This window comes from Natator depressus, chromosome 2 (assembly GCF_965152275.1).
Source record: "Natator depressus isolate rNatDep1 chromosome 2, rNatDep2.hap1, whole genome shotgun sequence".
Taxonomy (NCBI): domain Eukaryota; kingdom Metazoa; phylum Chordata; order Testudines; family Cheloniidae; genus Natator; species Natator depressus.
The window spans coordinates 44008054-44031846 of record NC_134235.1 but is presented as its reverse complement, the minus strand read 5'-3'; the positions used below and the strand labels follow the sequence as shown (position 1 = coordinate 44031846).

At 38.2% G+C, this 23793-nt stretch overlaps 1 protein-coding gene across 4 annotated transcripts in view; it reads right to left on the bottom strand.

Annotated features, from left to right (window-relative positions):
* Window positions 1-23273, bottom strand: part of RUNX1T1 (RUNX1 partner transcriptional co-repressor 1) — a 140781-nt gene extending 117508 nt beyond the window's left edge. The window contains exons 1-2 of one of the 4 annotated variants that reach the window (XM_074944108.1): window positions 22396-23273; window positions 618-790 (exon numbers count right to left, since the gene is read on the bottom strand). In XM_074944108.1, coding sequence (XP_074800209.1) covers window positions 618-705 — 88 coding nt within the window. In that variant the 5' untranslated portion in view covers window positions 706-790; window positions 22396-23273. Of the gene's footprint in view, window positions 1-617; window positions 791-14491; window positions 14616-22395 lie in introns of those variants that run through there. The other 3 variants (XM_074944107.1, XM_074944109.1, XM_074944110.1) reach the window with 3 other exon arrangements.
* Between the last annotated feature and the right edge of the window lie 520 nt (window positions 23274-23793).

Here is a 23793-nt window from a genome sequence, read left to right as displayed (position 1 = left end):
AAACACTGGAATTGTGATATAGCTTTCACACTTTAACTCCAAGTTTTGTTTTACACATATCAGATTTTTTAAGTACACCAAGAAGCACTCCATGACAGAAACAGAAAACTATCCAGACTCAATATCTTTTTATTTAAATCTATCACGTATTCCCTCTGTGATGTATTTGCCTAATACCCTGTCTACACCATAAATATATCCATGTCCGCAAATCTGGTTACAGTTGCCACTTCCCCAGTTTTCAAACATTGTTCCAATTCATAATGTTGATGGGACCTTAACCATGCTTCACAACCTGGCTAAAGCCATGTTGGTAACCAGATTAGGGGATACCCATATTGTATAACTGTTTTCCAGAGGTGTCTGAACTTGTAGAATGGACAGGGCCTTAGGAAAGTGCAACGCTGACTTATTTTTCCATTTGTCCTGGATTCTTCTCTGATGATATTAAAACAAAGTCACGAATATGAAACATGAAATCTGATTAAGGCTTTTTGGAGGCTCATATGGGGCTGTAAGGGGAAATTTCTTTTTTTAATTACAGTTTACAAGGCAAGGTACGGTAATTAAAAATAGGTATGTAAATTATAAAAATCAAATATTTATCTTTTCCTTACCTTGACAAAATTCAAAGTTCCCTTTTTTCCGGCAGTCACCTATCACTAAACTCAGTGCTCTCCAAGTGTTTCTTTTGACAGATATCATTCTCCACCAATCGCTCTGCTAATTTCCTCTCTCCTTTTCTGACTGGGACAGATATTATGTTCACCAGCCCAGAGATCAATCTTTTCTATTGACAACAACAAATGAAAAAAAAAAGAAGCACATATCACAGCCAGTTTGAAGCACCACACCCCTTTATTTGCATAACAGCAGGACTTTTTTTTAAAGGAACAGAAATAAATGCTGTCATTCTAAAGCAATCATTACCCACATTTTCTCAGATAAATAAGGAAGTACTTTTAAATTTTATTAATTCTTTGTAGAAAAGCTGTTTTATAAGTTAACACTTTACAACAGTCCATGCCATAGACAGTAATCAAACAAAGGACGAATGCAGTCTACATGTCAGCATCTCATCCCTAACTCGTTTCTCAAAAAGGTGTTTCTACTATATTTCATATAAAATAATAATATATACTTTACCTGGTCCAATAGATGCACTACAGAATCACCTCTAAACTAATGTGCTATGTGTTATGACTTTTACATTACACACAACACTGTTGTCTCTTCTTATGAGTAAACAAATTCCAAATAATGGGAGATCAAAAGTCATGCTCCTCCCACCTCTGAAAAACCATCCTAACTGCCTCAAAACTGGGCTACTAAAATACTTCATCATTAATATTCATCGATATTATAACAGGAAGATCTAGCATTGCTATAGTTAAGATTGTCAGCTTTTCCAAGACAGTGCTATGTTTTACAGGCCTTTCTAATTATGGTAGGACAGAAAGATTTTCAGAGTTAGGCACACACAATTACATGCATGCTTCAATTTGCATCTACAGATCAGGTATCTAAGGACATAAATTAGGCATGCATACAGGTCTGGGCACACCTACATGCAAGTAATTGAAAATCTGGCCCAGCATTTCTTCTGGCCTGGGCCCATTTTCAAATGATCAAATTCATATTTACATCGGAAATCATAACCACTTATATATTTTTTTAAAATCCTTACATTTTAAAGTTAAGACTTACAGAATGAAAAAGTTTACTATTTAAAGTACTTTCTTGAGTTTACACTCAATTTTGGTCTCAGTCCTTGTCATAAATATAAAGGGAAGGGTAAACCCCTTTAAAATCCCTCCTGGCCAGAGGAAAAATCCTCTCACCTGTAAAGGGTTAAGAAGCTAAAGGTAACCTCGCTGGCACCTGACCAAAATGACCAATGAGGAGACAAGATACTTTCAAAAGCTGGGAGGAGGGAGAGAAACAAAGGGTATGTGTGTCTGTTGGTATGCTGCTTTGCTAGGGATAGAACAGGAATGGAGTCTTAGAACTTTTAGTAAGTAATCTAGCTAGGTATGCGTTAGATTATGATTTCTTTAAATGGCTGAGAAAAGAATTGTGCTGAATAGAATGACTATTTCTGTCTGTGTGTCTTTTTTGTAACTTAAGGTTTTGCCTAGAGGGATTCTCTATGTTTTGAATCTAATTACCCTGTAAGGTACCTACCATCCTGATTTTACAGGGGTGATTCCTTTACTCCTATTTACTTCAATTTCTATTAAAAGTCTTCTTGTAAGAAAACTGAATGCTTCTTCATTGTTCTCAGATCCAAGGGTTTGGGTCTGTGGTCACCTATGCAAATTGGTGAGGATTTTTACCAAACCTTTCCCAGGAAGTGGGGTGCAAGGGTTGGGAGGATTTTGGGGGGGGGGAAGACGTGTCCAAACTACGTTTCCCAGTAAACCCAGCTAGAGTTTGGTGGTGGCAGTGGTTATTCCAAGGACAAAGGATAAAATTAATTTGTACCTTGGGGAAGTTTTAACCTAAGCTGGTAAAAGTAAGCTTAGGAGATTTTCATGCAGGTCCCCACACCTGTACCCTAGAGTTCAGAGTGGGGGAGGAACCTTGACAGTCCTCCAGCCAAACTTCTATTGATTTCAATTAAAATTACAATGAAATGTCAGGACAGCATGACTTAGGGTGACCAGATGTCCCGATTTTATAGGGACAGTCCCGATTTTTGGGTCTTTTTCTTATATAGGCTCCTATTACCACCCAACCCCTGTCCCGATTTTTCACACTTGCTGTCTAGTCACCCTAGCAGTACTAGACCCAAATTTTGTCAACTGTTAAGCTTTAGATGTAGCATTTTGGCATGGGCATTTTGAAAATGACCACTGAAGTATGGCTAGGGTATTCAGTTTGCATGTAGTAATTGCTTCTACATAAAGATGTTTATTGCTATTTACCAAACTCTGCACTTGTAACCATATTTACCTAAGAGGCAATAAAAGTTCCCTTTTTATCTGTCCTCTAACATTAATTGTATGCTTTTTTAAAATGATCCTTAATATAAAACACCTTGCATTTCCATGAGTGTATACAATATTATACGTGAGGTTTTTTTAAATGAACACTTAGGGCCTGATTCTGACACTCTTGCTCATACTGAAGAGTATTTTACTGAGCAAGAAGTCCTATTGATTTCACTGAGATTGTTCAAGATATAAGGTTCTACTCAGCATAAGGATAGAAAAATCTGGCCTGTAGTAAGGGATACATATAAAAACTTACTCTGAATAATATTATTGCCTAATAGAACTCCAAGATAACAGCTTGAAGTGTTATCTTTAATCCAAGTTATAGTGCTAGTGTCTAAGTATTTCAGTAAATATAGTATGGAAGATCATACACACTTTACAGAGAGACTTTTGTAATTACATAGGCAGACTACAACTGTTTAGGAAGATATTTCTGCATCCATTACCTAAATCTGGATTTATGGCAGACTTGAAGCATTAATCTCATATTTTGTATTTAACAATACTACAATTAATCTTTTACCATCTTTCTACTAATCTTGCCCCAATAAACATGTTCAAATATGTTCATTTAGGCAACATATATCATTTTATTTGAATCTACTGAATATAGTGTATTCCTTTTCATCAAATAGGGGGGGAAATTTTTTTAAAAAAATTCTTGCTGCATAAAACAATGTATTTTGAGTTTCTTCCTTTTAAAAATCATATCCTCTCATCCTATCTTTTAAAAATGTTTTATCTTCCTACTAGTTCTCTGTTCCGTCCCCTTGCACACTCTTTGTATGTGCTACACTTTCCAAAGTGATAATAGTATTCTGATAAATCTATGGTATGGTTATATATGTTGTTACTTTTTGCTTCCTGATTTATAAACTCTTGTTGCTAGAATGTACATACAAAGTTTTCTGAAAGCTAAATTCCACTCAAAGCAGAATGCCTCAAACAATTTGTAGTCCTACAAGACTGTTATTAAAAAGGCTCAACATGTTGTATTACCATGGAAATTGTGGAAAACATACATTCCCAAACAAATATTACTTTTTCTCAATGGTATGAAGTAATGAAAACCACATGTGTAAATCTGCGATCCGTGCAGTAGTTCAAGCTGCAGCTAATACAAAATACAGAGAGTGAACTCTGCCATATAAAGGATTCTTGTTACAGAAATATAATGTGAAAACCAGATGCAGACAGAAAACCTTAATCACAGATGGGAATGTAATCACTGGCATACAGAATACTTTTTTGATCAGTGTTAACCATATGCGAAATGTATTTATTTTCTAAGGAATGCAATAACTTGAGAGAGCCTTCTATATGAATTCGGTTAACCTCATATTCACAATGCTTTTATCTTACTCCCTTCTCCCCTCAATATATAAGCTGAGCCAAAGTTTTAAGAGGAAGAGTCATTGGCCCTGGCAAATCATTTTTGTATCAGTTTATCTTTCAAAAATTTAATAGGATGTAAAGACTACACATATCAGAATCAACCTCAAAAGAAATCAAATGCAGTTACCCATTACTGTATTTCTCAGTTATTGCCAGAAATCCCTTCATCACCTAAGCACACTTCGCCAGAGGATTATATCACCATTTGGTTAAATTTTTCCTTGAGCATAATTTGTAGTTCTTCAGCAATGCAGCAATAAAACCCTTTTTTAAAATCAGCTTGGTTTTCAAATCAAAGCTGAACTCCCATCCCTCTTTATAACAAGTAAACAGTTGCAAAAAAAAGCTGTGGTGTCATCAGATTAAAACGTAAGTTTCCGCTTGAAGCACGTGGCCTTTATTCTAATTATAGGAAAGCATGATATAATGGTGAGGTGCTGAGCACCCCCAGCTCTCACTGACCTCAGTGGAGTCCGTGGGAGTTCAAAGACACTCCGCATTTGGCACGATCTGCCTATAGTGCTAACGTTGTTAATTTACATCGTGTCCATTATGTGGCCTAAGACTCAGATGATATCCTATCCTGTAACTGCTGGATGAGGATAAAGCTGCCAACCTGTTGGGTTTTATTGCTAGTGAACTCAAAAAGCAATTTCTGTTCAACTATCAAAGAAGATGCAAATACTATAATTTTGTGCACTTTTCATTCAAAAATATGTAAATATATTTTAAATTAGGTTCACCCCTCAGGCTCTTAACATGTTGCCAGTACAACCTAGTGTTACAAAGGTTTAGCACTCGTGAGCTATATCATGGAATGTCAATCCTATATATAGTTTGTCATCTGGTGCAGGTTAACTTCATTTTCCTAGATAGTAATTAAAATTGGTCATTACATTGGACTGCAAACTAAAGACCAATATAAGAATGAATTGCAAGTTTTAAAATATTTTAGAAATGGCTTCAAGAAAATAAAAAAAGAAGTAAAAGGTCAATGAGTTCTAGCACCTCTGTCTTAGTGCTAACTCCCATTAGCCTTAGCCTCGGTTAGATATGTACATCAAGGGGAGGACAGACACTTAAGGTATTCTGTCACAGGACTCACAGATTCTACCATGGTTTAACCTAAGGTGCCCCACAAAACATTTCCACTCAAGTTCTTCAAAGATATTTCTTGTAATGTTCATACCCCCTATGTGAAGCTTAAAATAAGCTGTTTTCTATGCTCATATAACTGGCTTTTTTTATTAGAATACTGTACTTTCTACAGATTTTATGTATTCTTCAGGTAAAAGGTGCACTTAAAAAAAAATCTTGCCTATTTGACATTTTGTTTTGGAGGAAATGCTAATCAAAACCTTTTTTCCCGACAATGTGCAGCATTCTACTTCCAAAGCAAAAACGATATATATTTGAATGTGGTATACTTGACTTACTTCAGAACAATTATGCTTAAATTATTAACAGTCCCTCTCAGACTTTGACCAGATATATATTTTAATTTGCACAATTTATATAGTAAAGGATGCAGGATATATTTAAATAGGAAAATACAGCCTCCCAGCTGTAAAACAGTTCCATGTAATAAAACACGGAGAGAACACCATGAAAGCTCTTGTTTTGTGTAATTTGTGTGTGTGTGTGTGTCGGTCTGTGTCTTTTTTCCTCATCTAATTTCATCTGCGAGAGACTGTCCCTAGAGAACAAGAGAAGAGAGAACCAATTATATCCAGAGGCTGGTTTCTCCAAAATGAAGGCATCTGTTCCATGCCAATGACTTCCACATGGAAGAAAAACAGAACTTTGAAGGCATCTGTGTTCCTGGTTGACAGTCACAGATCTTAGGGTTTACAGTAATTGCCCAGCTGCAAACATGATTTGGTTGCTGCTGTTGTCAGCTGATCTCATCATACGCAAAAAAGAAGAAAGCTTAAGTCTTCTTTAAAAAAAATATATATATATATCAGTTCCTCTGTAGTACCCTGACATGTCTTTCCCTTTTGATGAAGGTACCTTTAATGGTGAACGTGATTTTCTTGGTAGAAATTAGTTGTAATGAGTTTCTTAATAAAGACGGGAAATTATTTTATTGTGCAAGTTTTCTGCCTAGAGATATTATTTTTAGGTAAAATTGTTACTATAAGGTGTTCATTACTTACTAGCAATTCAGTGTGGCATCTTATAGGCATTATTCAGAGAGCAACATGGTTCACCAGCTGCTTAATCCTGAATCTGACCTTTTTCAGATAAACAGTCCCATTGAAAACAATGGGACTGCTCTCCTGAGTAAGGGCCCTGGGATTGCACATGGAATTCATATGGCAGAAATAACTAATGTGATCTTCATAATTCAAATCGCATCACTTTCAATGAGAGTGGACACTCTATAAAAGAAAAAATATATAACACAATGTACTGGTGGTTCAGAACCATGCTATATTGCAATGGGCTTTATGTATATGACATTATGACACCTTCTGACATTTTCAGTCATATATTTGAGCTCGTATACACACAATTCCTGCTACTCTTCACTGTTAAAAACTGAAGAAATAGCTAACAAAAGCTTTATCAAGGGCAGCTAGCTTCAGGCAGACATGTCCATTTTGAAATATCAAGACCTTTACCAATTCTCCAAAGGCAGACAGCACAGCACTGAACCCCACTTTAGGATCTAAGGACACTAATATTGCAGTTGCAATGAAAATAGTGAAACTTGAATATCAGAAGTATAAAATATATTTACATACTGTAAACTACGCTTACCATATAATAAGGATCATGGCTCCAGGAAATGTTTAAAGCACCAGGGAAGAAATGTTCCTTCCTTTCCTTTAAGATGTTCTTACAGTCCTGGAACAAAAAAATTCCACCTGTCCTGTATGATGGAAGCGCCTTGCTTTGCCTTTCTTCCTTTCTTTCACTGGGATCTCTGTGTTATTCAATGGAATCCACTCTCCAGGACAGATGGAATTTTAAGGCCTGATCTTGACCCTTTGAACTCAATAGCAAAGCCTCCCATGGACATCCATGGGAATGGGATTGGGCCCTTAAGTCTCAAAGATTGTAATAGATATTAATTGATTCTCCCTAAAAGCTGTTATAGTTGTGTTTACTGTAGCTGTACAAACACTATTCTGCAATCTGTTAGACCATGTCTTACTCAAAAGTACTTTTATCAGGGGTAGCCCTGTTAGTCTGTATCCACAAAAACAAGGAGTTCGGTGGCACCTTAAAGACTAACAGATTTATTTGGGCATAAGCTTTTCGGAGTAAAAAACCCACTTCTTCAGATGCATGGAGTGAAAATTACAGAAGCAGGCATTATTATACTGACACATGAAGAGAAGGGAGTTACCTCACAAGTGGACTTTAATGTAATGGTTGAAACCCTGGCCCCACTGAAGTCAATGGGAGTCACCCAAAATGTATCAGCACACATTACTATATGACCATACATTCTCTATCACCCATATATAATTCCTCAGTATCACATGCAGTGCAGCATGAACAATTCAGTAGGGATGGATTGTTTATTTTCCATTAAGACCTGAGCTAATGACTTATCACCACCTAACCTAAGAAAGATGAGAATTCATGGTACAAATATGTTTCTCATCTGGGGACAAATCTGGATCCAGTCTCAAAATGAATCCAGCAGGATATTGATAAGAGCACAGGGCTGAGGTGGGAGGAAGGAGACAATGGAGGCGACCTCCAAAGCAAAGCAAGAGCATTTAGGCATTTTCTGGAAGAACACATTTTGATAGGAGAAAAAGATTACAACTCCAAAGTGATAAACATTGTAACTTTGGCACCAATATATTCTGTTTCAACTTTGTTTCTTTCCAGCGGTTTGCTCATCATTGTGCACATAAAGCATGTATAAAATTCAAAAATAAAGCTACTGTGTGTAGTCACTGATAGGATGTTATCCTTGCTCACCTTCACTTTGCTTTGACATTGGGCTCAGAACGAGTTTCCAATATTAAATGGTTTGCTGATGGTCTTTTCAAATAATGAATAGCATGGTCTTGAAACAGCCCTGGCTCAATGTTTCCTAAGAGTCTGTGATTTTGCTAATTAAACCCCTTTCTACAACGTTCCTCTTAAATACTTTTAACAATGCCATCATTAAAAAAAAAAAAAAAACATCCTGGCACCACTATTCTTTGATAGCATACCCCCCAGGTGCCATTATCCATAAACTTGTTGGCCACACTCTCAGGTTTCTGGCACCCCTATGCCTTAATCTCTTTGGCAGCAAACTCCACCTGGATGTCATTGGAACTGCTCTCCCTTAATCTCTGTTGGAGCACTTTTCCCAAATATCCTTTGCCATAGTATCATTCCGTCTCTTTTGAAGCATTCTAATTATCTCATTTTCTGGCAACAGTTGCCCTCTATCTCGCTGGCAATGCTCAAAATGGCCTATGGCACCTCTCTTCGTGAAGTTGTCCAGTCTAAGTGTTCAAAAATCTTATTCTAACATTTAATAAGAGAATTTTTATGACAATATCTTAGCCACTCAAACTGGGTATAAACATGTCCCATGGTTTTAAATTTTATTTTATTTTATCCTACTGATATGACTGAGCCAGTGGGGAGGAAAAATATGGTGGCAAAGCCTTAACCACTTTGATTCTCAACAACACAACACTGTAAGCCTTGGAGTTACTAGAAGCTACAGACAAGTTTACTCAATATTCCAGCTTGTCATGATGAAACGTTGAAACAGCAGTCTGATCCCGCTGCTCCCAGGCAAATGAGGGAATGATACACAGAAAACAGAGTATTCAGGCAGAGAATCCATTGTGGAAAGTCTTTTGACCTAGCGAATCGAAACATGACATTTGAACCACCACCTAGGGAGGCGACTGTGTGGTCATCATCAGTCAGGCAAGAAATGTAGTCTATAGCTCTTCAAATAAAATGAATCACAAAAGGAACCTGCTTGGTGGTAATGACTAGTCCTTATGCAATTTGCATATCAACACCCGGCTAGGCAGACATATTAAAGCCTTCTGTAGCTACTGAACTAACTATGGGTCTTGTACAACACGTTTTGCTCATGCAGCCACCTCTCTAGGTCATGGTCAAAATTTCTGGTTTCTACTCTCTGGCTCAGAATGGCTCTTTCATAAATGAACACATATTTTTTATTTTGTCACTGGAAGTAAAAAATGTTACATGCCACTGTTTGTGTATTAATTCCCCTCCACTAGGTGGAATCATATCTTTTTCTAGATAAATAATAGCAGCTTAATTAACAAAAGTAGCTATTATCACTACCATGTTTTCTTTGTGGTGGTTCATTTTATCTTATGAGCCACAGTCTTACCTAACTAAAGAAGTGCTGTTAGATCAGCCGCCTTCTTGACATAAAAGAAGAAATCGTATAACACCTCATGATGTGAAGAGTGTACTGGAAGGCTGCAGTAATATTGCTGTTACAACACTACTGTATTTGTAGGGGCCTTGTATCTCAGCATACCCTTTAATGATGATGAATTTTCAAGGCAGAAGATAGAGAAATGGAAACAGAAAACTATAATTTTAATAAATCAGTAAAATAAATATCATACACCACTTGGACAATTATAAAAACAGACAGTTAGTGAATTTCATTAACATTCTTGATAAGAGCATATAATATCTTGCATATCTATGATGCCTTTTATCCTGAAGTATCACAAACTGCCTTACAAAAACTGAAATATGCACAACATAAAAGGACTATTTCACCTACCATTGGTGGAGTGAAATGTGGCAACTGTTTAACAGTGAACAGCAACACTACACTACATTTTAGGGCAGAAAGTGAAGGAAAACATTGTGTTGAAATTGTTGTGGAAACATTGATATCCTAGCCAATTCATCTAATGGTGTTAACACCCCCCTACTGGTGTGAAAAGTACAATGTAATTTTATGTCTAGAGGCAGTGAGCACCTTGGTTTTAAATCTTTTCTGAAAGACAGCACTTCCAGAAGCATACTGTTCTGTGGCATTAGTTTCGTAATGTCTCCAAGGGGAAGGTTCATCAACTCAGTCAGCACTGCCATTTCACTGTTACTTGGTCTTCCATCTAAATAGTAACCAAGCCAGGCTTTAATTAGCTTATGAACTCTGACAGTATCAGATCACAAGGCAGTAAAGCCAGCAGACCTTTTGTCTTCATGAGCTATCATTCTCAACTTCTTTGTCCTATGTATATAAATCCAACAGAAGATGGAGTTTGATGAGGATTAGATCTGTTGCAGGTAGGGGAAGGGAAGCGAGTTTTGTATTTAGCAAAATGTTTGTTTGTGTCAGGTAGAAGGTGTAAATGGCTCTTTAATTTTTGTTTTTGTACTGTGTGTCAGCAGTACCTAGAGCTTTTGGTAAGTGCCCCTTTTTTTATTTGTAGGACTCTATAAATAAGTAAATATCAATCTCTTTCAGTCAACATAAGTGAGTGTGTGCACCCACACTCACATGAGTACAAGTTATAAAGAAAACATGCAGCAGACGTTCACTCAGACTCACACAAACACTAACCTCACACAAAATCTTGTCAGTGTATCTCATTTTCTTTAATCTGGCTTTTTGTTTAACTGTGAGTGTTCTCAAGCAACTATTATATTTTTTGCATCTGACATAGGATCAGAGTCTTCTGAATCATATTTATTTCTTTAACTGTATTTGTTCGTGCGGTATTTGGTATGTTTACCTATAAAACAACGCAGTTTTAACCATAAAATAAGGGACCAGAACCTAGGGCAGCACTGGGTTTTAATTTTTGCAGATTTTTGAAGGTCACTTTGTGACCCTGGTGATTCACTTCAATCTCACAGTCAAATATTACTGTAAAACCAAACTGGAGCAAAAACAAGACCCTTCCTCCTACGTATCCATGATGCCCAGGAACTGAGCTCCTGGCTAAGAGATCAGAATTCAGCAGCTAAAACCCATTTTAAGATTAAAACCATGAGGAGGCATGTATCCTTCTCTGTGGAAGATAATTTGTTGTGTTGTGCTTACTATGAAATAAAGAAGTAAATGAAAATCTCTCATTTAGTACTGTATATATTTGCATATAGTATTTGTACATATACCCAAATAAGTGTAGTACAAAAGAGAGTTTTTGTAGGTACCAAAATGAATTACCACTTCTTTATTAAGACTCATAATTAAAACAAAAAACAAACAAACAAACAAACAAACAATCTCCTCACAACTTTATTAGCTCAAAAAAGGGAATACTTTCCCCTAGAAACATATCTGGTAAAATGCTCACTCTTTCCCGCCTCTCCCCCCACCAAAAAAAACCCCAACACCACCAATGTGGTGCTTTCCATGTTCTTAAAACTCATTTGATTAGCAGCACTACAGAAGCAAACATTTTTGTATATAAGCACTCAAGCATAATTTAATCATTTTATTTAAGCGTGAAAAAAGTTGCACTGAAAGCCCCATTAACTAAAACATCCTTGATTAGCTTAAACTTAGATTTGCAGGTATAAGAAGAGTGAAATAAGCCAAAGAATGCTTTCTGGTCTCTGGAATATCCTTAACTTTACATAAGGCATCTTGACAATAAGTAAAAGCTATATTTTTGGAATGGACAAACAATTAATAATTATGTCTTATAAGGTATTTTTTGTTTGTTTTTAATAAAATTTATTCCCCAAGTTAAATCTTTTTAACACTGTACTGCTATTTGGCTACCAATACCATTTTTATAGTCCAACAAGATAAAGTCCTAATTGCATAATACCATTTTATCTGCACATGGTAAAATATCCAATAAACAAAAATGCACATTAGGCAGGAGAATAGATTTTTTTTTAAATAACCCACTTGCATTAACAAAAGATTGCAGTGGCTTCCAAATTATAGGGTGTTATTTTTAGTGGAAGTAGTTCAATATTCATATTGGAGCAGATGTAGCAGTTTAACAAAACAGCTCTTCAAATCCAGCACAAATTGAAAACAGGAAAACTGATTGCATTTTCTCTTATCACTTTCCTTTTCTGAATTGACACTTTTGGCCTTCTAAAAATTTACACATGGCTTTCATCTCAACAGCACCTGCTGATCAATCAGAAACCTAACATTTTCATGAAAATGGTATAAAGGACTAGTTTTCTCCTTACCATCTTTAAGGGCATCTGCAGGCCACTCAATGGCAACAATTGTTGTGTTGATGGCACACTCAGAATACATTTTATATTTTCATTAAATTTACTTTTTAAAATGAGTTAAATCACTAGTGGCTCTTTCATATTAGCTCTCTGTTGGCTTTAAATTAATTTCTGTCTCAATGTTTCCCTGACACTGATAGATTTCATTCTTCAGGCAGATTTGGCAGAATATCTAAAAGATTTTGAAACAATAAGGAACAGCATATATTTTGTGGTCATTACAAATACTTAGATATCTCTATATACATGTACTGATGTATGCATACATATAAATATGCACATACAATATTATTTATAATGGGTGAAAAAGAAGAAATACATAATACCATAATATTCTTTCTCTATATAACCCCCTCTGCTTTACCCTAAGGCAATAATGGGGAGGGGGAGAGAGACACAAACTGAACTCATTTTAAAGTTGTCTTTTGTTTTCTTACACAATCTACATATCAGGTGTAGGTCTGGCAGGTGCTTTGGAGCTACCAAGGCTGTGGTAAACAGATGTCATCATAGACAAATATGGTAAATTACCCAATCAGCCATTCAGTTCAAATATACTTGTGTGCTTGATGCAAAAGTTTGAAATATCTGGACTTGTATATAAAATATGAAACATAAAGTATGTTGTTATCCTTTCTGCTTCTGATCTGGTAAACTCTGAAGTGTAGCAGCAGGTAGCAAGGACCTTCTTCCCTTTTGCATAATTCTTCGTGTAATTAAAGATCCTTCTTAGACCTGCTATGTGTCAGTTTTTTAACTGATAGAGCCCTAACCCTTCTGAAGTACTCTGCTACCATCCATTACCATTCTGCTTCAGTGATAAGGTAACCTGACGGCAGAGATGACATACAGTAATATATGTGCCACTCTAGCCAGTTGGTTTGTGAATTTCAGTGTTTCATCATGCTCACTGAGGCAATCGCAAACCTGAAATGTCAATACGTTCAGTCAATGGAAGTAAAATAATGGGACGCTATAGTCTTACCCTATCGATCTGCTGCTGTCAACAAGGATACATGCTCCCCTGGCTTTAAACAAATTTTAATTAGGCTTTTAGTTACTGGATCATATCTACCTATCTATGCAAACATTTCACAATGTGATGCAGCAACAGAAAGATTTTAAACTTTTATATACATTTTCAATGACCAATTGTTGATTTTTGTTTCAAAAATAACTCCTTCTAAGGAGATTTTAAAAAGACCACACAGAGAGAAAGAGAAAGTTTGCATTCATGCCTACATCAGGTAATTTTAAACTGATGGAGAATTCTCTTAAGTAAATCAAAACTATCAAACTTCTAAATATATGAAATTTCTCTAAGAGGAATGGCATTCATATTTAGCACGTTCCAAGTTGAGAAGTCTCCAGTAAAACGATTTGGACGGTTGAAAAAAATATTACAAAATTAGTGTTTCCTATTAAAAATGCGGATGGTAACAATTATCTATCCCTCTTCCTCCCAAGAAAGCCACACTTGAAGTACAAACAAAAATCTCAGATGTCTGATTTAACACCCCCCAACCCCCCTCCTTGGGATGTTATTTGTTGTTTTGGTGGAGTGGACGCGTCCCCCCCCCCCCAAAAAAAATCTCTGTGCACTTACAGAAACTCTGCTCTCCTTTCCAGCCTACCAAGGGAGCGAGGGGGGTGAGTAAGTGGGAGATAAAACACGGCAGCAGTCCCACAAAATCAATCAAAAGCCCCAGCAGCTCTCTCCCTAAAGAGAGCCTATTTTAATTTCTACCCATTCTCACCTAATAAAATAGCTAATCAAGTCGTCGTGCTGCTTATTTGCCGCCCCCCTCGAATGGTTTTAAAGTCTAGGCGAGACACGGTCTATTGTCCACCCGCAGCCCGGCCAGCCGGGGCCAAAGGAAACCCGCACGGAGAGAGACGGGGGCTCATCTCACCTTCGCGAGTCCGGGCCGAACAGCGGAGGTGCTGGGCGAGAGCGCCCGGGCCAGGACCGCCGCCTCCTAACCCCGCACAACAAAAGGCAGATCCCTTCCCTCGCCGGGCAAATTCTCCGCCAGCTACGAGGAGAAGATAAGAGGTTACATCTTCACTTCGCCGGGCTCCTATCGACTTCGGCATCGTTTAGAGAGATGGGGGGGCTGCCCCCCCCCGCGCCTCCTTCCCCCCCCCCAGCGCCTGGAGATTACCTTCTGGCGGGGGAGGGCACCGGCCAGGGCTTTGTATCCACTAAACACACATCGCCGCTTATCGGAGGTAAAAGGCTTGTCTGGGGGGGGCACGATTGTGTGTGCGAGCGAGAGCCAGGCAGCGTGCGGCCGGGTGATTACGGTATCAGCGCGGCCCAGCTGGAGGCAGGGAAAGCCGCCGCCGCCACCACTGGGGGGGGGGGGGAGAGAGAGAGCGACACCCACAGGGGAGCGGCTCCTCCTGGGGGGCCCCCACGCCCAGCGCCCCGCACAGGAGCGACTCCGCCACCCCAGCCAACATCAGAGTGGCAGCTGCCTGGGCCACAGGCCTCCTGGTTGACAATGCGAGAGCCATCCCCTGAAGGCCCAGCCCAGAGAGGTCAGGCCTCACTTTTCTTTTGGGTGGGGGTAGATTCCCCCCTCTCCCAAGTTTCTTTCACTCTCATTTGGAGAGGGAAGGCGGGTAGCCCTGGGATAAGGGGCTCCCTCATTTTGAATGCGGGGGCAGGTTCAAAGTCTCTCCCTCCGTCTGACAGCCCTACTTCAGCCTGGCCTGGGGATCTCCTGACTCGGCTACTGAACCCCAACCTGAGGCAGCCCAGAACCAGCCCAGCAGACCAAAGTGCTTTCCCTACGCAGGTCTACATAGAGCGCGCTCATCTAACTAACCCAAAGTGGGAGCTCTCCACCAAAGAAAGCAGCTTGCCCTGTGATTTCTGAGAGTTCATTTGTAACTGCTGGAAGTTCTCTTTCTCTCTGGTCCTACCATGCAAGTACGAGAAAAGCTAAGGCACCTGTGTGGCCCTTGAATGCTTTTATTTATTTGTTTTTAGGCTTCCCAGTTTGGGGAGTATCTAATATAAACAGTTCACACTGCTCAGTGCAGAGAGTGCCCACACCAGACATAGTAGCTATGCACTGTTACGTGGCTACAACTCAGCACAGGAAAATGGTGAACTAGACCACGTCCTATAGCAAACAGGTTGGTTTCTTTAAAGATATACATCCACTGTTCATTTTAATTTTTAAAAAGCTGATTGGATGAATCCAACAGGCTATGGTTAGGTATTGGAAGGGGAAGGCTGTAGGAGCTACAAATGGAAGGGGCCAGCAGAATCAGTGTACCAAGAGCAGGTTGTTGGGCTACTCTTCTCACTGAAATCTAAAAGTAAAACAGTTCTCTCGCTGGTAACATTAATTTATTTTTAAGGAAGTTTGCTTCTCTTGAATGTCTGTGGAGCAGCAAAGGGAAGGTTGAGATCAGGACAATGGCAGCACACACAGTGGAGAGAGGCAGACATTGGTTTGTGACCCACCCCTTCCAAAATCACCAGGCCAAAATAGAGTTTTTCCACAAGAAAATAAATAAAGGGAATTTGACACATAATACAAAGTGAAAGCGGACCTTAGATGGTGGGGAAGGATGTGTGTGTGAAAATTGTGTCATTGCAATGAATGTCAGATAAAAAGGGGTCTGTCACAAATCCTCCACTAATCCAATAATGTGAAAACCTCTTGGTATCACTGAGACATAGCACAAGGTAAATTTTTTTTATACTTCATAAACCGCTGCAACTATATAGTTAGTCCTAGAAAGACAGTGATTTGGCAAATTTTCCTAATATAAAGGGCATTTGACTCTTAAGATAATCTGTGAATTTTACATATCTAATTTAACACCTGATTCTTTAGACAGTTTGTTTTCTAGTCTCAAAAAGAACCACCTTTCTGCATCTTCTATAGTTGTCAGTTATGTGTTAGAAGTAATCAAACAAGTCCTATTAAAAGAAAAGTTAGTCAATACATTTGAAGCATGGCTTTTTTGCAGTTAATGATATATTCTGTGCAATTTAAGTGGAAGTTAATTTAATTAACTCAACATGGAAGGTATCACTGCACTTTCTTACCACTGATGTTCTCCCAAAATATTATCTAAAAAGAGGGGATGCTCTATTTATTCTAGAAATTTTAGGGGGGGAGGTTCCCTGCAATACTATGCTATGAACTAAATTAAGATCTGTCAAACCCTTATTTTCCAGAGTTACTATATATGCTTCAGATATACACTGACATTTCTGGCAAAGAGTTTTACTATAAGAGAGGCACAATACTCTAGTGATAAAAATCCAGGATCCTTTCTAAAGCAAATAATTTGCTGCGAAAACACTCTCAGTTAAAAATAAAAAAAATTATGGAAATATGATCAGAACACAAATGTATAACAGAAGCAGCGTTCCATAATCACAGCTGTCTCAAAGTCCAAGCTGGAGGCTAAAAATCTTAATTTCAACTGACTGTTTCTTAATAATGGGTTACCTTCCCATAAAGCATAAAGTCCATCTGCCCCCAGCAGATAAGTTTTGAAGCATTAAAATAGATAAAAATCTAACATTTTCTTTTTTGCATTGAATATGTGAATTCTAGCATGCTATAATGTGAGAATTCCAACATATGACCATTATGGCATAATATCTCATTGCTCAGCTTGTCATTACTTCACTTGTAATTCTTATGTTAATTATGTTCATAATTACTATAAACAGATGTGGTAGAAATTCATGTGACCTTTTACTGCAGAATGCATTTCTCACTCCTTTCACTTTATTTTAGCACATATATGAAACCAAATTAAAGAAAAAGCAATTTTGACATGCTATGTATGTACCTATTTAAAATTAAACATGAATTTTTCTCATATTGTTCAGTCAGAGGATCTTCTCTATGCCAATGCAATGAAATGAGAATTAAATGTAAAGTCTGTCCTGATATATATAGATATATATGCTCAAACCCTGTGATTAAAATGAATATTTTTACTAAATTGAGCTAAACCCGTAACTGAAGCCTAGAATATAAATGGAGTGTTGCATCTTTATTCAGTACCTTTGTTAATGCAGCAGTATTCTGCTTCACAACTACAAGTACATTACAGACATATAGCAATTTATTTTACTCACAACCCAACCATCACCCTCTGTACATAAACCACATTTACAATAAAATCACTATGGATTTCATTAGCAGAAAGCCTACTCGAATTTCATTTCTTTGCCCCTAATCTATAATTAGTGTGGACAGACAGGTGCAAACCCTTCTCTTATACAGATGGCTACTGGAAATGGTGCAAAGTAGCTCCTTCTGTTTAAACAACACACAGATAACCTGCTCTGCTCTTATCACTTACAATTACCTCCATTATACTGAACTAATGTTTACTTTAATAACATGTCCACTGTTCTCTAAACACTATTTGGAAACTTTTATATCAATGGCAGAAAAAAATGAAGATGTAAGTCAATGTCTTTTAGATTAAAAGTAATCATTTTGTTTTGAAATCAAGTTCCTCTTTTTAAGGATAACTCTTATTTAATTTTTCATTTGGTTTTACACCTGCTAGTCATTTTGTTTAACATGCAAAATCATGAGAGCTTTTTTTCTGAGGGCTTTATGCTTCCATATATTAAGATAGACTAAGCCAGTATCAAGTAAACAAGAGCAGAATAGTTATAGTTTTAAAACATGTCTTTAAACTGTAACATTTAATGTAAACAGTGCAAGAAGGATTATGTTAAAGTTTAGTTTTGAAATTTATATAGTGTTGGTTGAACATTTAATCTCCCTAACCCTTTCATTTTATCAGATTTGTGCATATGAAAGAAGATTAAGAAATTTCAAAGGCTGTTCTTTTAAAAATTAGTTTACACTTTTTAATACTGTTTTCAGTGCTAGTGCTTGTTTAAACTCTTACAAATATCTTTACCTAGTTACTAATTAAAGGTTATGGGAAACATATAGGACATTGCTAACTATACATCTACAAGTTTTTGAATGAGCCAGATTTAAAAGGAATTCCCTCTACATGCCTTTAACCAAACCATGAGAATAATCTTTACACAACAGCAAGTACATGTTATTTCAGTTGATAAATTGTATGCAGAGATCAAGAAGCCTTAAGTTCCTACAAAACAAAGAAAAAGCTTTTAAAAAATAAAATAAAATTGTGATGCCCCCCCAATCCCCCAAAGCAACCTACTAATATCTTTTTTAAGTTAGCTAAAGATTTAACAGTAATGGATTGTAGCCAGTGGATTTGAAAGGTGAAAATGACAATTGTAACTGCCTCCCCCCTCATCCCCACTACAGATACTGCAGATGCCTGTTTTTCCAAAGTGCCTGGCTATGAGGAGCTGTGCAGTCTGCATAGAACCTCAGCGAAGCAGGCTTTGCATTCAATGCCTGTCAGCTGAAGTTCAGTTCAGAGAAGTGAGAAACAGGATTTGACAGGGAAGAATGTGTGGAGCTGACTAGCCATTGACTGACCAGCACTCCAGGTGGAGCTTCCCCCCCATAAACAATACTTTTAGCATCAAACTCCATGTACGCACAGGCATACACAGAGCTAAGTATATACAGATGAGACACAGTGTGATGACTTTGGCAAAAATTTGAGTCAACATTAAAGTGGTCAAAAATGGCAGAAAGCAATGTTTTCCTTTAAAAAGATTCTGGAAAGTATTTAAAAGCTTGAAGCCTTTGAAGAAAAACAACTTGTGTAGCAGTTGCCAGCACACAGTGACCTAACACTGCTGTCTGCATTCCATTACAAACAGAATGTTTCTTGTCTATTAGACCATTCTAATAGTTTAGAAACAAAGTAGTGTTAGGTATTATTGCAAGCATTAAAGCTAAGCTCCATAAGGAGCGCTGCTGTTTTAAATACTCCTTGTCTGGTTTCAGCTTGCCAGATATTGAAATTTTTTTTTACTTGTCCATTGTATAATTTAACTTTATATTGTGATGAGGAAAAAAACCTGATGCATGAACCAGAGTAACAATGATTACATTACAGGCTCAAACCTGATAAGCTGATCAGAAAAGTTCTCAATAATCAAATAAGATAGCTGCCTAATTAAAAGGCTTAATAGTGAGACTGCAAGATAGGTCATATAAATAATGTAGCTTATTATACAATAGGATGTTTATACTGTAAGCCATTTTCAGATAATTTTTCATAGTATTTTTTTAAGTGGGAACCCCAGAAATACCTGGTGCTAAAAACAGAACATATAAACAAGGCAGCTGAACTTTAATAGTCACTCAAGCTCAAGGAAATTCCCCGATCATATTGGATTTCCTAAGGAAATCAGCCCGGAACAGACTGAATGAGTTTTCAGACTTCCACTGAAAAGGTCAAGCATCAGCTTTAACAACCATTAGAAACCAGTTTCAACATTACTCTGTTATCCAGATTCACTAGAACTGTAAATGCCAAGCCAGTTCAGAAGATCGGGATAATAGAATTAAAAGCTACAAAAGTCTAAAAATGTCTCTCAGCTAGGTTAGGATAAACCTCTTGTCTCAAACTGTTTTTATTAATCATAACAAAACCACTTATTTAAACTTTCCACTGCATTCTGTCAGGATGTGGACCTGGAGGAGAAGCGGATTATTCCTGCATACAGAAGTATTCAGAAAACGACATTAACCTCAAACTCTAACATATTTTTTTAGAAATACAATAATAATGTTTCTAGCTATATATCAAAAGAAAAGATTTTTTGAAATTCCTTCAAAATTTGTGCAGGTGTTAAAATAAGTTTGAAAAAAGTCAAAACAGATTGAAGTTAGTCCAAAAATGGAAAAAAATATATCCTGCTTTGGCCAGCAGCTCAGACCACCATCAGTGGATAAATCAATTTGCAGCAGCTGTGGACAGCCATTTAAGTCTGGGGCCTGAACAGATTAATTAGGGGAAGCGATGTTAAAAGTTAAAGGGGTCAGAGTTACATTAAGTACATGAATTTTTGCTGGAGCAAACCCCTTGTACTACATTCCAAGACTCAGAAAACATCCTCTTGGTTAGTCAAGGATACGCCTGTAGCCTAATATTTCGCAAGCCATCTTCATTTTAAATATTTTTGCAGAAGATACAGTTTTTTCAGGTAGATTACTTTTAGGAGTATATACCTAGCTTCACCCAAATATGTAGATCATGCCAAACTAGTAGTGATTTTTTGCATCACATTGTGTCTTTACTCTTAAGATATTAATAGGAGATTGAGTAATATGCAGAGGTATACCACTGTGTATTATGTACACATATTATTAAATATGTGCCATAACTTTGAAGTCCGTATACAACCAGAACAAATACAGTGTTTTCAATTTTATTTTTACAATAGGAAACTTGGCTAGTTTTTTATGGAAGATTTGTTACTTTGTACTGTTTTACCAGAACCCCACATTTAAATGACTTATGTACACAATCTGCATCTTTAGCCCTACATGAGAAGGATGAACTGGATAGAATAATAGGTCTTTTCCATGTCTACATTTTATGATTCTATACAATTCAGACAGCAGATGTAAATGGACAGTCTCTGGGATTTTAGTATACCGTTCATCAGCCAAGAAGATGGTATGATGCTGATCCTTGACAGGGTTGCTCAACGCTAGTAATAACCCTTCGTGTTCTTAATATGATTCTAAAGCACTGAATGTTGATACTTCTTCGCCATTTAATCTGGCGGTGTTCACCGCTGCCGCAAATCGATTCATCCAGCGATAATGACTGGGACTCCGGACTAAAAATAGCTAGAGAGGAACTTTTTGGTGGGGGCGTATGAAGATGTTTTAATCTCTTTACCTTCTCCCTCCCCTTGTTGAAACTTCCAAGTTTAGAAGTAACATAATCCTCTTTTTTGATGGAAAACATTTCAGTATGTATCACTGTATCCCCCTTTGTTTCTTTATAAAATTCGGAATGACAGGAAGGTACAGTTTGTATGCATACATTTCACTGTCAATTACCGTATAATAATAGAGTCGCCTCATTGGGGATGCCACCGTTAAGGTTGCAAGGCCCTTTCCAGACTAAACCATGTTTTGGACCCCTTAAAACTTTGTCACTAGCGAAGGGACTCGAACGCACCAAAAGTCAAAGGCTCATCTAACAGATTCGGGTCTGAGTTCTGCATTCTTTGATCTCCCCGCTTGAAAGCTAAATAATGAATTACTGGAATCAAACCTTTTGAATCAGATTCAAGATTATCAGAGTAAAACTGTGTTGCAACTTTAGAAATGCAACACAGAATGCTGCCGCATCATTTTAGGAAGCGGATATATTTTCAAGCTTGCAAGGCAGTTCAGTGTGCGCTGCCTGAAATATTTCTTGCAAAACAGCCAGTAGTGATATTGCCAACACTACATAATCCTACTATTGTAACGGGGGGTGGGGGGGGGGGGAGAGAGAGAGAAATGACCCGAAATATTTCAGGCATTCCAGATCACACTGGCTAGCGCTGTGATCTTGCAAGAAAAAAGCAGATTCTAAAAAGAGACAAACACTATGGCACGGAAAGGGACAATGAAATTTGCTTGAAATGCTAATTTCCCTGCAAAACTGGGTGTTTTTTCCCTGCACTCTGAAGAGTTATTAGTACAGAATTGTGCGCGGGGCTGTTGGTTTGTATGTGCATGCAATTCTAACCCTGCAGCGTCGCTCCGAGTGGGTTAGTTACAGCCGAGAGCCCCTTAGTTAGACCGATCCTAAAACCAATCCTACACGGGAGAGGAAAAGAACGGGGAGTCCCACTCCCTACCCCCACCCCGTGATCCGGGCCCGGGGCTGCACGCCCCTTCTCGGTACTTACACTGAAAAGGACCGGAGAGTCCCACCATTCGCCACAGGCTGTGAGCTGAAAATAAAAGTTCCCGTCCTCCTTGGGGGAGAGCCGCCAGCCCAGGCTGCTGGAGGGCAGAGGGGGTGGGAGAGGGGAATGCAGTGCAGTGCAGTGCAGCTTCCCTTCCAGTCCAGCTGATCCACGTCCACAAAAAGTCAAAACGAGCCGAAAGGGAACTCCAGCCGCTTTTCAAAGGGGGAGCAGTGCGAGAGAGACGACTGGGTCCAGGGGAAAGGAGCAAGAACCACAAATAAAACAAAGTAGATAATGAACGCCCAGGTCCCCTTCTGTTGCTGCTGCAGACAAATGTGATCTGGAGTATAGGGAACTGCTACTGTCAGTGGTGGTGTCTCTGTCTGTCTCTCTCTAAGAAGGCGATGCATAGATTTGCAGGACTGCCTTGTGTCTGCCTTGGAAGAGAAGCTCCATGCAACGTCTGTGCAGATCCGCCCGCAGAAAGACTCCGCTGTGTCTGTGTCTCTCCCTCTGCTAACAGCCACCTCTAAAGTCAAGCAGCATACTGCAAACAGCCGGCCTGGCTCAGCTACCCAGGTGCAGGGGGGGAGGGCTTAAAGCAGTGGGAGGTGATAGAGGTAGGAGACATCTGTGTCGTGAGGAGGTTAGTGAGGGTCAAGTATATGTTAACAATAGGCAAGCACAGTCCCTCTTGGGCAGTCTGCCTACTCTTTCTTTCTTTCTCTCTCTTTTACTGGGTGGACATGTAACTTGCTCCCTAATGATGCCTTCCCAAGGCTGCCTGCTTTAAGAGTCCAGACTGCCCTGCAGTAACCCAAGACAAACACTTTCCCTAGCCATCTGGAGAGCTCCTGGCTTCTCTGCCTGTATCTCATCACTGTCTGAAGAGACAGCACTGCCAGAAATCAAGCCACTCTCAGATCTACTCTCTAATCCCCTTCTGTTAGCTGATTTTCAGTCAGACTATTTGCTTTCGCATTAGTTAATAGCCTTAGAGAAAACAATTATCATTTTCTTTTTCCCTTTGTTTTTCACTCCAGAAAGAGTACAGTATTGAGGAAGGCCTCTTTCTCTTTTTAAGAAATATATGGTCTTTCATGTCTTGCAAAACCTATGTGCAATTTCACACAGGGATTCTAGATTCTTCCAAGGGTTAAACCATAATCATAACCAACTAAGTAGTGAAAATGAATTACAATATTCTACAATTAAGCAATACTAGAATATTAAAAAAACGTGAAGGTCAAATGTTGGATAAACATTTAAAAGAGCATGTATGAATTTGATGATGAATAAAATACTCTTTTTTAATTTTCTGGGAAACAATATTACAGTATGACTCAAACTACAAAATACTCATTTTTTATATCAATTTGACATTATTTGATGTAC